Here is a 15437-nt window from a genome sequence, read left to right as displayed (position 1 = left end):
CTGAGTTAGACTAGTGAGGCAATAACTTGATTTAGTGTCTTCACATCTGAGCCTCCCACATACATATTTGTACCATCAGAAAAAAGTGCTGGTAACGCTCAAAAGTATGCTTAAAGGAGCCTCTCAGAACCAAGGAGGTGAAATTAAACACTATCCTTATATTACACTATATAACTTCCTAACATTTACAACAGATGTGAAAACACAGTATTTTGTACCAGAAATGCATAAGTAATCATTTCCTGTGTCAGTGATGTCAGTTTTGCAAGAGATCTCAATTTGTACACAAGAGCTCTCATGTACGCCTACAAGAGTACAAGGGATACAAAGAGCTAAATGACACTTGTATCTCCATATCATTGGTATTCACCAGATGCAACATGCTGGATCAATAGTCACATTCCGTCTAATTTGAAGTTAAAGTTCTTTTCTTTGTTTATTTGTAACATTCTTTGTAAGTTTCTGTATCAAGCTAATTGCCTGTAAAATAGTTCTACAAGAACACCCTCATTAATAGATTCTAACTAGGATCTGCAAAGTCCTGCCAAATAACTTTATTTCCCCCGATTAGTGCACAGGAACGCTGTTTCCATCCTTCTGACCTCATTACACCATGGCTATTCCACTTGTCTGTCAAAAGTAGCCGTGCCCCCACACTGCGTTATATTCACCCTGTGAGTCACTCACATGAAAAACTGCAGTATGACGCAGCTGGGCAGAAAGAGAGAGAGAGAGAAAGAGAGAGAGAGAGAGAGAGAGAGAGAGAGAGAGAGAGAGAAGAGGTTCACCTTCAGGTCGTAGGACGAGTACGGCCTCCCAGGGCTGTTCTGTGAGTGGATGAGGAATCGTTCAGGGGGATGTCCACCAGGCTCCCCCATTGGTGGTGGCAGTGGTGGTGGCGGTGGCTGGACATGTCCGGCAGGGGTGTAGAAGCACGACATGGGCCTCTGGCCTGGGGGTGGCAGTGGCCGGGATGGCGGTGGTGCCACATCCCTCCGTGCCATCAGGCGCTCGGTGGGGCTGCCCATCTCGCCACCGCCTCCGCCGCCACAAAGGTACATGGGTGGAGGGTAGGGCACAGGGATGGGCGGAGGGGGCAGCGGAGGTGGGAATGGCGGGGGCCCGATGGCCTCCAGTGACGTGATGCTGACCTCGTGCGTGGACTTGGCGCGGGGCAGCATTCCATTGGGCTGCAGCGTCACGCTCTTCTTCATGCCCATGTGTGGCGTGCCACTCTCGCTGTGCACGATCCGCGCCCGCTCGCGTTCCCGCCAGCGCCCCTGTCCGCTGTCCGCGCACTCGCCGCCGTGTGGGTCAGCAAGCGCCAGGTCCTCGTACTGGTAGGGCTCGCCCTCGCGCTCCTCGCCCAGGCGGCCCAGCGACTGCGCCCGCTTGCGTGCCGACGGGCTGCTCTTGCGCAGGGAGTTGGAACTGCTGACCGACAGGCGGCTCATGTCGGACAGCATGGCGGAGATGTAGTCCCCATGGCCAATGAAACTCCCACGCACTATGGTCTGAGAGGAGGGAAGGAAGAGGGAGAAAGAGAGACACAATTAGAGAGAGCATGTCTGTCTGTCTGTCTGAGCGCATGTCTGTCTGTCTGTCTGAGTGCATGTCTGTCTGTCTGAGCGCATGTCTGTCTGTCTGAGAGCATGTCATGTCTGTCTGTCTGAGCGCATGTCTGTCTGTCTGAGCGCATGTCATGTCTGTCTGTCTGAGCGCATGCGCATGTCTGTCTGTCTAAGAGCATGTCTGTCTGTCTGAGAGCATGTCTGTCAGTCTGAGAGCATGTCATGTCTGTCTGTCTGAGCGCATGTCTGTCTGTCTAAGAGCATGTCATGTCTGTCTGTCTGAGCGCATGTCTGTCAGGGAAGGAAAGAGAGAGCCTAAGATGAAAAAACTAAATGGAGGCAGAGTCACAGAGATAGGGAAGTGAGAGAGAGAGACAGAAAGTGAGAGAGCCTGTCCGACAGATGGAGAGACAGAAAGAGAGAGTGAAGGAGTGCTTTCTTGAGATTTGCGTGCCACTTTGAGTGCAGTCGGAGCAGACCTTTGGGCTTTGGGCTTATGAGAGCAGATCTGAAGACATTGCTCTTCAAAGGGGAGCTAATTTGGGAACTCTGAAATAACCTCTTCAAACTCGTTCTGATAATCTGTGCCTCTGTTGAATCCAACCGTAAAAGTCTGAAATACTGGAGGTTACAACGGCGGCTCTGATACATGACCTGTGTGTGTGCATTTGTGGACGGACATATCACCTTTTACATCCCACATGACAACAGAAAATGCCCAATTCTGATACACAGATAATAACTGAAAGCATATGAGAAAACAAAAGCAGTGAAAAGGATCCAACTGACTGAAATCTGTTTGGCAGTTGACATTTGACACTGTTGGCAATAAACAGTGCAAATAAGATTAGATTTGCTCTGAGTCATCTCATCATAGTTCACGTTTGTTGACAGTTTCATTATGTGGTAAATAGATAAGCATCCATTTGGGATCATTAAATAAACCATTAAGAAATTACATGAATACAAAAATGAAAATAGCAGAAGAAAACAAATAAAGACTGATGCATTAACTACATAAAAAAATAAATAAATAAAGTCTTTTAAGTCTTGTATGAATGCAGACATCTTTTAAAAAAAGTGTTAGCCTAAAATGTGTTTTCTTTTTTCATAGTTTTATTTTCAAAGGCACCAGAGCTAGAAGCACACAAAAGCGGCTCCTCAGGCTAAAGAGGTAGAGCACTGTGCTGGGGATGGGAAGGTCACCATCATCTAGAGCTTACTAGACAGCTCTGCACTTCACTTTCAATAAAAAGCTGCTAACCCTTCCTTTTACAGTCCCCAAAAAATACTCAGCACTTAGTAAATACTCAGCACTAGTAAATACTAAGTAATTAGTGGACTGTAAAGGGAAGGGTTAAAAGCTCTATAAATATGTATCAACATGCATACTCTGTATTTTGGCAGTAAGGATGAATCTGTTCTGAATTTGTGTCTTTAGGGCATTTATTCAGGCGTACAAGGACGGATAACCTGCTGTGGCCTGCTACGTTCAAGAATTTTATTGCAACAGTATTTTGCTCAATGTGAGAAAACAGAGCATTTCTGTGCTTACATGTAGTATCTGTCAGGCACCGATGCTTCAGAGGGGACCAATCATGCACACGAGAATGTCCTGACGTTCCAATACTCCCCACGTCTGATGCAACACCATTCTGTCTCGAGGATGTTTTGGTGTGCTGTCACCTCCAGCTCACATCAGGGTGACACAAAAAGAATTGTGTGGCACATAGCTGTGACGCATGGCACACAACTACACTAGGGGGGAGGGGGTAATGAAACCCTTGGCATGACGCTGTGCTTGCTTAACTTCTCCACAAAAGTTTCCAACAGCCAGTTAATCAGACTCACAGTGAGGCCATGCTCCACTTAAATCTTGTGGAATATTCTATCCTTAATATACATTACGTACAATACGTTTTTCAAAACTCTTAACACAGCAACCCACATACAGTACATCGTGAAATTAGCCAAAGAGTTAGTTGTTTACTGTATTGTTTACTCAAATTGTTTCTCCTAGATCATTCTGTGAATGCATAAAATGATACACTGTAATATTGTCCTACAGGAAAGTTGAAATTGATGGCAGGGATCAACAACATACATAGCATTTGGACATTTGAGATTTTCATGTCTAGCATGCTGTGTGTAAGCATTTGCAAATTAGACCAGAAAGATTCATAATTTTGGTATTGGGTAAACTTGTATGCAAAGAAAATGTAAGTGTTCATTGCCTGCATATTGCGTGAAAACAACATGACGTGTGTTAATGGTATGGCCAAAACAGTAGGCCTTTGTGGTAACTGAGTTAGAGTTTTGAAAATGAATACAGATTGGTCAAAAGCTAGCCTGGATGCCAGCCAAATTTAGCCCCGCCCACAACATTTTGGGGACGGGAAATTCGGTCTGGTCTTGTTCCGTTGTGGGGCAACTATGCCCAAGATGTTCAGAGTCACGGTTTGGACCAGAACTCCTGACCGGTTTTGTTCAGAGCTGAATGCAACTGTGTTTGACAGAGGACAGATGTTGCTAGTGACAAAATATTAACTTTCAGTATGGTACGATGTCTTTGTAAGTGACATTTAAATAAAAAGCGTCTCATTCTTCCTAACAACATTCTTCCTAATGTCTGTGGTACAAGATATTGACAGCGCAATAACCAGAAAACAATGTTAAGGCATTTGTGGAGAAGAAGAACCCCTGTTGAAAAACACACCATAATCACATCCCAATGGAGCAGTATCAGACTCAAATTCTGACTAAGATTGAGTATGACGACGTCAGGCTAGTCAAAAGAATGTTAGCGATTGTAAAAAAAACATTAATTCTCAATAAACTGATTGATGTATTGATTGATTGAATAGTTGAATGATTGTGAATCAAAGTATTCTTTTTATATTAATAACATTTACAAAACGTACTTAGGTGTTAGTGTTACTGTTTTTAACTTATCTAAACATTAGCACATAAGCAAAAGTGCATTTAGTACATTTCAGAATACATTTAAGTGCACTATTTATAGAGTGCACACCTGACTTTTCTGCATCAGTGTCTGTCTTTCTGTCCGTCCCTGTTCTTGTCCTGTGCGACACAGATGCTCAGGTGCCGTGGCCACATTTCACATCTCACCTTGTCCTCTAACTGAGACACACTTGCACTGACGATGCGAATATAAACATGTTTCTAAACCAAAACACCACACTGAACTAAAACACAAGGTGCTCCTGCTCCACTGATGCTGCTTTTAAATCACTAGTGCTGCTGTACGGAGCTGTTCTGCTCCACTCCGGAGTGCTGCCGTGTAATATTGGTGCTTGTTTACCCTTTACTGTTTCCCCTCAGGACACTGCAGCACTTCTCAGCACGGCAGCAGATTATCCCACATAGTGCTGCAAATCCACATCTTATATCACAGCTCACAGCCATATGCCGCCGCACACATGGCCCCGAGCTGACAAGGCCGTTTCAGAACGCACACCCCGCACCCGTCCAATGTGCCGATGGAAACACATGAACTGATTTCCCCCACTTTGCTCTGTGTTGCGTGGTTGTAGACGTTCCAGGAGGAAACCCCAGGACCTGGAAGGTGAATCTCTCATTGTCTCTATCTCTCTTTTCCTCTCTTGCTCTCTTCTCACACACATACAGTAGGCTACAGTATACATACTGTACATTCAAAAGCACAGAAAATACACACTCTCATACACTAATACATATATTTCTTCCTTCAAACTCTTTCTTTCTCTCTGTCTTCCTTTCTTTCTTCTGTTCACTGTCCCCTACCCTCTCTCTTTCTCACCCTTTGTCTCTCCTCTCTCTTAATCCATATCTCTTTCTATCTCTCTTTATCTTCTCTCTCAACTCCATTTCTCTCTCACACATACTCCCATTCTCTCTCCTTCCTATTGTCTCTCTCTCCCTCCCTCCCTCCCTCTCTTCCTCTCTCTCTCTGCTGCTCCTGCAGTTTTTGGTGGCTGGGCCTGCTGTGGGTGGGTAGGCAGTAGGCACGGCGGATCGTTATTAATTGCCGTCGAGGAGTAATAAATCTTGCAGCCCCTCTAAGGACTGGCGTTGTACAGTCAGTGTACACAGCAGGGTCGTTAGCCCAGCCTCATGATAGATAAGAAAGCAATATGACAGCAAGTGGAGAGAGGGAGGGATGGGAGGAGAGGGGGAGAAAGGGAGAGAGAGGGGAGGGGAGCAGAAAGGGGGTGTTTGCATATGTGTGTGTATTTGTGAGTGTGGTTAATGTGCGCAAGTTTGTGTGTGTGTGTGTGTGTGTGTGTGTTTGTGTGTGTGTGTGTGTGTGAGAGAGAGAGAAATAGAGGAAATAGAGAGAGAGAAAGAGAGAGGGGGAAGGGGGGAGAGAGAGGGAGAGAGAGAGGGAGAGATGCTGTCCTCAGTGCTGTTTTCTGATCTCGCTTTTAAGTGAGACAATGGAGAGCGTTCAGCTGCAATGTCCTGGCGTGTACTCATATGTCACTGGATTGCACCATCCAGGGGTAGTGCCTGCTAATCAACGTGCCAGCCTGCCTCCTCTTAACTGGTAGCCTGCACCTTAAGTGTAATTGGAACAAGACAACAAAGTGTCCTTACAACATACTACAACTTACTCCTGACCTAAGAAAACACATAGAAACATGAACGGAACAGGCACAGCAGTAATCAGTGGGGAGGTAAATAAAAACGTCATTCTATTTCTAGGTAGTTAACTAAGAAAAAAGGCCTAATTGAGAGACAGGCATGACTACACACAACAGGCACTCTGCACCTCCAGACACCTGTGCAGTTACATAAAAACAATCTGGGCTTCATCGCCTACTCCATCCACCAGCTGATGCTAGAACAGATTCACAGTCTCTCACACGCTCACTAAGTAAAACACTTCTACACTGAAAGCATTCTAGCTCAATTTGATGAATACATAGAATGCTATATTTATAGATTGTATGGGGAAATTTGAAAAAAAATGGCAAAAAGCCATTTTTTCTAACAGATAAAAATGTCTAATGCAATGCAATGTATGTTTATGGCAATGTATGCATGACAGTAAAACTGTATGCTAGTAAAAAAAGAGAGACATTTATAGTGTAATTACATAAATATGACTTATATGTATAATCAAACACAGGAGGTAAGGAGTGGCTTCACCAATGCACTGGCATAAATGACATTAATATACTTCTGATTAGATAAGCAGTGAGATTAGAATGTCTCAGTTAACCTTTGCCCTACCAGGCAGATCAGTAGAGATTAAAAATGTCTCTCTCAGGAGACATGACCCATAAAGTCACATAAGAACATGAATGTACTGTACAGGCCAGGCAATCAAAGCATAACAGCCTCTCTACAGTACAGATACTCAGGACCAGGACACGTGATCCCAGCCATACGTGACCAGAGCCGTGCTGAGGTACCTTCTTTGGTTTGAGCTCCACCGGCGTTATCCTGGATGGGTCCACCATGGGCCGGGGCCTGCGCAGGTTCTCTATGATGCTCTGCCATTGGGTTGGCAGGCCCACGAAGCAACCACGCTTGGCATCGAACGACGTGTGGACCCGGTGCTCAAAGTTCTTTGGCGCTGATATTTCCGGTCTCTTCTTTTTCTTCTTGCGGAACATCGTCAGCTCTATACACGGAAACCTGTCAGGATAATAAAAAAAAGCGGTCTGTTAATCGAAGACACGCAATGTGACTTTGTTGTTCTTTCTCTGTTTGGTTTTGGGTTTTTTTTCAGTGCAGGTGCCACATATAGACACTTTTAATATATCTGCGCCGGATGCTTCGGGAAAAGATGAAAGGCACCTTGTGGGCTTAGAAGCAGGCTCATGTACCCTGATCAAGCATGGTCAAAATCCACAAACGCTGTCACGAGCTCGCTCCCTTGGCGCACAAGCACACCAAACACACAGCTATAAATGTTAGTCTAAAATTACACCAGTGCTGATTTCAAGCTTGCTTATGTTCCCTGGATTAGAACCTCCAGTGCTGCGCTTCTGCCTCTTGCAAGGCTACGCAATGAGCATTTTCTATCCCTCATCTAAAATGCTTAAGTCGGGTCGGACAAGCTTTTTCCTGTCTCCCTTAGTGGCATCTGAGCCTCTCTACTTGCCTGGGAGCAGGATGGAGGGTGGGGGGGGGCGGTGGGGATGGGTGTGTGTGCCCACACGAAATGAAGGATATCTGCTCAATTAGGGCTCGCTCTTCCTCTCATGGCCTTTATCTGACAGGCTGAGCAGAGCGCACTTGAGTGAGCCGCTGGACCAGGCCTGAGGGTTAGCAGTGCATTAGCCGAGGAGAGGAAAGGGAGAGAAAAGGCCCATGCCACAAAGACACGACATCGCCGTAACCTCAGACTTGCCATGCAACTGCTCCCAAGGGTACCCTGCCCACCAAGCGTCCACTTTCCTTATTTCCAGGGAAAATAGTCATTCAGGACATCTTGTGTTTTGTGCTGTTTTATCTTTTTAACCCCGTTTCCCTCTCCTCGTAGTTTCCCTCTCCTCGTAGTTTCCCTCTCCTCGTAGTTTGTCCTCTTACTCTGGAGGGCATTCAATGAGTCTTCTCCCTCCCCGCCTCACCTTTTCTCTCCCTCCCTCTCTATCCCTCTCTCTCTTTATCTCTCCCCACTCCTCTATCTGTCTATCCCTCTCTCTCTCTCTTTCTCCCTCTTTCTCTCTCCCCACTCCATAGTGATGAAGGGCCGAGTCAAGCACTTGTGCAAACACTCATCCTAGAAAGGGCCTCCTTTGATGGTTAATGTGACGCACAGTCTTGCTGACTTAGTGTTCGGCTGGACTTAATGGACGATGTAATCATAAATATTGATGAGGCGACGCAGCGTGGGTCCTGGGGACGGAGCGAGAGTGAGCACGAGTGTGAGTGTGAGTGTGAGTGTGAGTGTGAGCGCGACCGTGAGCGTCAGCGTGCCCGCGACGTCGCCTCCCACCCATGGAGCCAGCGCCCCTGTAGTGGGCGTTTGATGCGCCGCTCTTGTTATGATACGGCCCAAGAACTTGGACGCGACACCAAGCAGCTGAGCAGATGCTCGATTTTGAGATGGATGCGGAAACATGAGCCGAGGCCCCGGCCGGCCCTGGAGGACAGATCGAACGCCGACGCCAAGAAAGAATTTAACAGATAAGATGAGACGCTGAATAAATGAATGAGCACTGCCTCTCTTTTCCCCCTTTCACTCTTCATATTCATGTCTCTATCCCCAATTCTCTCACTCTCCTTTCGTCCCCTGAAGCCCCTTCTTCATCAGCGCTCTCTCTCTCTCCTCTCTTTTCCACTCTCTCTCTCTCTCTCCCCCCCTCCTCCTGCTCTGCCATGTCACAGTGCTTTGGCCCTCAGACACTGTGTAATCAGCTGTAATGGGGCCTGTTATGAGTTGTATCAGTGACTGAGCAGGCCGCCGGCCCCCAGCCTCCTCTCTGCCTCACAGGGGGGAGCACGGAGCAGAGAGATGGAGCCCGCATCCATGTGCAGGATCAGCCTGACTCACTGGGACAGGCCAGAGGAAGAAGAGAGAGGGAGAAAGAGAGAGAAAGGGAGAGAGAGAGGGGGGAGGGGGGGTGAAGGGGGAGTTCAATATAAGCATTCACATGATTGAGACACATACACACACAACTGAGACAAGTTATGAAAGAAGACACATACACACACGCAATGACATGCATGCAAGGGCACCCTACTCATATCTATAGATGTGATCTTTAAGACGCCCTTGCACTAACGTTAAACAATGGATCACATGCATGCGAGGCATGTAGGCTATAGCATGCGTGCACACACACACACACACACACACACACACATACACACACACACACAAATTGAATCACATGCAAGCAGGATAAGACTGAAACCCACACATAGGAGTGTCCCTTGGTCACACACACACACATACAACGTCAGACTCCCTAGTCCTTCATGGATAACTCAATAAGTGCTCTAATATGCTGCATACTGTATGCATGTCCTGTGGTCTCCCCATGGACCCACCCTAATACAGGACGGACAAACTGAACTGACCCCTTTAAGGATGGTATGATAAAATGATTTTGTATGCAATATTCTATGTGTGTGTGTGTGTGTGTGTGTGTGTGTGTGTGTGTGTGTGTGTGCATGTGCATGTGAATGTGAATGTGAATGTGAATGTGAATGTGAATGTAAATGAATGTATGTACATGTGTATAAAGGTTTTTTTGTGGTTGTTTTTGTGTGCGTGTGTGTGTGTGTGTGTGTGTGTGTGCGTGTGTCTGTGTGTGTATGTGTGTGTGGGTGGGTGGTTGATAACAAATGTGGGCAACAGTGTGTATGTGGTGGAGTGGTGCATTTCTGTGACAGGAACCTTGTTTTTTTTCTATTGGCCTAAAACACAGAAAGGCTTTTTGCCATCCTCAGCCCTGTGATTCAGACAGTTAATCCTGAACAACATGTTCGCAAAGTACTGTAAGTACCAGGAAAACTTAGTGATAAAAAATTATCGCATTGGAGAGAATAATCACCAACAGTTTACAATTTACATGAACACAACTCTCTCCCTGTTCAATATATGAAAGGCATGGGTCCCCATATGGACAGTGACCCATGCAATTCCCTAAAGCCAATTTAAGAGCAAGCTGTGTATTCCTAAGGTTAAATGTTTCAGATCCACACAACCCTGTCTATTTGTAAAACACTGCAATACAGCCCAGTCCCGAGAGACTGTGTGACTTACTTTAGCAATATCCTTCAGCTCCCTTCTCTCCCTATGGAGTGGGCTTCATGCTATCACACTGAAACGTCATATTGTATTTCTGTGAAGAGCTGTACTGATACTATCAACAGGAGCCTAAATATTTACTAGCAAAGCTTTTGTTTGTCCAACCCAAACAGATCGATAGGTGTTTATGGGGGGAGTGAAACTTGAGCCTGCCCCCTGAACCCTGGGTGCAAACCATAAGAGTATTGCCAACCGCTATCGCAAACACAATCTGTGTATACTGCATCAGTGGCCGCAACATTACAGACACTTCAACAGCAGTTAGATAGCCTGGTACATATAGATATATATAGCTATATTAGCAGAGGACGTAGCTCTCTATTGCTATTGCTTTCTATTGCTCTGCTATACTAGGTCCATTGCTTCTAAAGCCATTTTTCAAAGGATTTTTAACAGCAAAGATTCAGTCTTCAGTATGTTTGTTTGTGATTGTGTGTGGCTCTTCTCTCATGTATGCCCCCATTTTAGTTTTAGCTTTAAAGGGGGAAAGCTCCCTCTGGTCCCTCCACTTCCTCTAAAGCCTGCCCGGCTTCCTGTTTCAGAGGACTCGTCAATGACAGATTTGTGCATCAAGGAGCTGAAATCGGATTATAAAAAAGCATCTGAATGCCATGCTCTGCAGAATAAATTGAAAATTAGATATCATTATTAATTTACATCTTTTAATCGCAAGCACATGCCCTGCTATCGACCCCAGATAATCCACTAAGCTTATGGTGTGGCTGATAACAACAGATAATTGATTTTTTCATTCTGTAGGAAAGACAAGAATAACAGAACCACGGTAGTAAACTCAACCAGCAAAGGCATTAGTTACAAGTCCTATTTACTTATGAAGACAAAGCAACTTGACTAGATAGGTGCTATTGCCCTATGACATTCTCATAACAACATTCTTTCAGGAAATAACATCATTTAGCTATAGCATCTCTTGCTATAGTAGCAGTGACATTTTCTGTAACAATAATAAATAAAAAATCACTGAAATCCAGAAATTATGCCTGATGTGGTTAATTCTCCATTAACCAGATGAATAGTCAAATGAATTTTCCATTAAAGTACTGAGCAATACAACGTAACACAAAGCCTCTCCAACACAAGGTTTCTGTAGTCCTGTAAAGGACAGAAAAGATCTGAAGGTTAAATAAAAAATAATTTTAAAAGGTAGGTCATTATGGCATTATACTAAGAGCCTTGTCACTGGGTGCTTTGAGCGGAAACTGAAAAGCTACTCACTGTGAAACATATAAATGAGTAAATATTAAAAAATGAAATGAAATAAATAAACTTATCCAAATTATTGTCCAAACCATTAGCCACATGCAACATTAAACCAAGGCTTCACATTGCATCCCTGGAAAGAGCTATCTTGTAAGAACTTCCCTGTCAATCCTGACCTGGGGGATGAATGAGTGAAAGTGTGTGTAAGAGTGAGTAAGTGAGCCTGTGTGTATGTGTGTGTGTGTTTGAGTAAGTGAGTGAGAGAGTCAGTGAATGAGTGAGTGAGGGAGGGGGAGAACATAGAGGAAGGTGGTGAAATTAACCTCCATCTCACATTCAGAGAGCGAGAGAGAGCAAATGAGACAGAAATAGAGACAGACAGGCAGGCAGAGAGTGAAATAGACTGTATGTGAGACAGAGGGGGCTGAAGGAGATAGATAATACATACATACATGGACAAAAGAGACAGCCATACAGGGAGAAAATAGAGACTACTGAAAAGAGAGAGGAGGAGGAGAGATTTGCTATTAAGTCCTCTTTGCTGAAGACCAGAAAAAGAGGGGGGGTGATGTTATAATGATATAACTGATGGAACGTCTGCTAACGCAAGCAGGCACGCCACACAAGCACACAAAGAGCAGGCAGGTAGTGATAGCGATGCTAGTGAGGGATTAGCGCCGAGCCCGCCCGCCCGCCTTGCCCTGTGCTGATCCAATTTTGGGCTCGCGTTCACAGTTTCCGTCCTGGATCCGTGTCACATTGGGAGGTGTGGGTGGGAGAGAGACGCTCCGTAATCCTCTTTTTTTGTACTCGCCCGTGCACAAATAAGCATAATCCCGTCCAAATTACACACATAGATTTTGTTTGGCGGCAGAGATAGTGACCGGGTCGGAACAGCTGTTTTTCAGTGTGTGTGTGTGTGTGTGTGTGTGAGTGTGTGAGTGTGTGTGTTTGTGTTGGTGCACTGGTGTGGTGGCCGCACAAGCACAGACTGGTCCTCTGTCAGCTTCATCACAGTGACCGGTTTGACCTTTGAGTATAATGAGACTGCATCACCTCTCAAAGTGTGTGTGTGTGTGATAGGGATGTTTCTGTCCCTTTGTACACACACACACAAACATTTTCTGCCTCTTTTTCACTCACTCACACACACACACGGTATCAAAGGACAGGAGGGTGATACACTTAAACAGCAGTCCTATTTCCTATGATGGTTACATCTACACACATACGGTATGTACTACATATTTATCTGTGTAAAAAATTCTTGGTACAGAAACGTTACATGGTACAAAATCACAAGGAACAAGTACTGTAAACACCATAAGATCCTATTGTATGTGGTGTTGTTGCTGATCTGCCCGTGAAATCGATAGCTGGTTTACTAGAAGAGGAGACATTACTGAGAGCACTAAATTCTGCATTGGACTAAAATGTTAATTGGAGATGCACCATCTTATTTGAGAATCCATCCCATGAATGCAAGTGCAGTCAAAAAGCTGAGCAGTGTTATGATGAAGGTTACTGAGGTGAGGAAGTCACACTTCCTGACGCATAGCGTCATCATAAGACGTTGAGCCCATTTCCTGCAGAATATCAGAAGTTGAACAATTCCATCCTGACTAACATACAGTACTCCAATCCCATTAAAACCTGCCTGGTAGACCTGAAGGATCAGATTGGTGTCATCTGCTGCAGATCATCCTCTTGGCTGTATTTAAAACCTCCTGGTTTAGCTCTATGGGCTTGCCAAGTGAACGCGTTTTGTTGTGTGGTGGAGAAATGACCCATCTGACATCAATGTGTTTTGTGCTTGCGCTGAGGCGGCCCGAGACTCACTCTTCCACCCCATTTTGTTCGGGCGCAGTTATTGCCATCTCATCTTGCCCTGTCAGATGTGTCATTCTGTTAAATAAGCAAAAAAAAATTCAGAGGGCGCAGCATCATCCTTGATGCCCTTCTGAATCCCTCGCTCTCTCTCTCCCTCCCCATCACCCCTCCCCCTTATCCCAGCCCATGCTCTCATCCTCTAGCCTTTCAGAGACATTTCTTTCTTCCCTTTCTCAGGAGATCTCTTGCCATCTTAATGAAAGGAATCGCCTCAGGTGAGGCAGTGTACAGCGAGTAACTTTTACTCCGACACACTCGGCACAGCTGTCTGATGTTCAAGGGCAGACGATGAGGGTAGGAACACACACACACACACACACACACACACACACACACACTAACACAGGCCCTCCTCTCTGTTGTGTTTACAGAGACGTGGGCCGGGGCAGAAAAGCCCAAAAAGACAGAGAAAAACAAAGACTGAAAAAAAGAAAGATGGACAGAAAGCAAGAGAGGCAGGTAGAAAGAAGAAAAACAAATTCAGAGGATAGAAGAAAAAAAATGATACAAAGTAAGCCAGGCCAAAAGACAGAAATAAAGAGGAAAGAACAAATGAAAGAAAGGGGGGAAGAAGAAAGAAAGAACAGTCTGTCAGCAGGGCTTTTACTGGCTGCTGATGTCGTCATCTCTCTTACTCGTTTATTGTGTGCATTTGTGTGTGTGGTGTGGTGTGTGTCACTCTCCCTCTGTGTTTGCATGTTGTTTTCTTTCATGGGGACAATGTTGTTTCCTTGCACAAAACAAGGACAGCTGGAGTGGCAACCTCAAACCGACAATTTTTTTTATCTGGAAGCTGATTTGATAAAAAAAAGGACAACAAAACTACAACTGCAAACATCCCTGCACCTAGATCACACTGACACAGATACCAGGCAAACAAGCACAAGAAAAAGATGGGCTACAACAAATGTGTCCATCCCCAAAGCAGGACAGAGAAGCGGTGTTGTTGTGCTGTGCTGAGGACCTAATCTCCTGCAGGAGACGGGCAACGCTGGCACGCCTTCAGGGCCAATCACAGCCGCTTACACCCGGCAAACACACAGCCTCCACGCATGCACTGCTGGGAGGGCTTTACTCCACACTTTGCTCATATTTGTATTATTTATAAAAGAGCTAGTGACAGACTGAACTGAGGTCAGTGCCATGCGGGGTGGGAGAAGTCATAATGCCCATAGGAGAAAGTTTATTTCTGTGCTCCTGTGCTGAAATTATTTTAATTAAAGATGCCTCTTCGCCTCAACATCATATCCCCCTCAGCTAAACTCCCCAAACTCGTTCTCTATGGGCAGATGAAGAGGTATCATCTGCCCGGTCCAATCAGACAGGCCAAATGGCCTCTCAGGGGCCTAATTTATTGATGTGATGAGGCTTCCTCCAGAGCTTTACTACACCGGCCCCTTTAGAGAACCATCTCCCACTCTCTCACTCCGCCCTTCACTTACTCTCACTCTCTCACACACTCAGCCATTCACATACTCTCTCACACACTCAGCCATTCACATACTCTCTCTCTCTCACACACTCAGCAATTCACATACTCTCTCACTCTCTCACACACTCAGCCATTCACATACTCTCTCACTCTCACACACTCAGTCATTCGCTCATTCTCCTGCTCAAAGGCTCAGTCATTCCCTTTCTCTCACACACACTCACTCTCCTACATACTCACATACTGTCACTCACTCACACTCACTAATGTGCTCGCTTGTTCACTCATTCACTCACTCACTCACACACTAACTAACTCACTCACTCTCTCTCCCTCTCTCCAGTGGTCACCCCATCACTGTACAATGTCCAGTGAAGCCCAACTTTACCAGACACTGCCCTATTTTTAGTTCCCCCTGTCTGTTTTGACACTGGTTAATCCAAAAATGTTTCACATTTGGTGGCGCTTAGCCCCTGTAAGCTGTTAATGCAGGTTACCACCACTCCCGGTTTGATTATGGCTACATGGTGAATGTTCTCTCTCTCTTTGTCTC

At 45.4% G+C, this 15437-nt stretch overlaps 1 protein-coding gene across 2 annotated transcripts in view; it reads right to left on the bottom strand.

Moving 5' to 3' along the window:
* Positions 1–15437, bottom strand: part of LOC121693707 (serine/threonine-protein kinase PAK 6) — a 30152-nt gene that overhangs the window by 10272 nt on the left and 4443 nt on the right. For both annotated transcript variants that reach the window (XM_042073329.1, XM_042073330.1), the window contains exons 2-3: positions 6989–7214; positions 789–1514 (exon numbers count right to left, since the gene is read on the bottom strand). In XM_042073329.1, coding sequence (XP_041929263.1) covers positions 789–1514; positions 6989–7214 — 952 coding nt within the window. The remainder of the gene's footprint in view (positions 1–788; positions 1515–6988; positions 7215–15437) is intronic.

This window comes from Alosa sapidissima, chromosome 19 (genome assembly GCF_018492685.1).
Source record: "Alosa sapidissima isolate fAloSap1 chromosome 19, fAloSap1.pri, whole genome shotgun sequence".
In the NCBI taxonomy this organism is placed as follows: Eukaryota; Metazoa; Chordata; class Actinopteri; order Clupeiformes; family Clupeidae; genus Alosa; species Alosa sapidissima.
The sequence above is the reverse complement of the archived record's forward strand: the minus strand, read 5'-3'. Positions and strand labels throughout refer to the sequence as shown.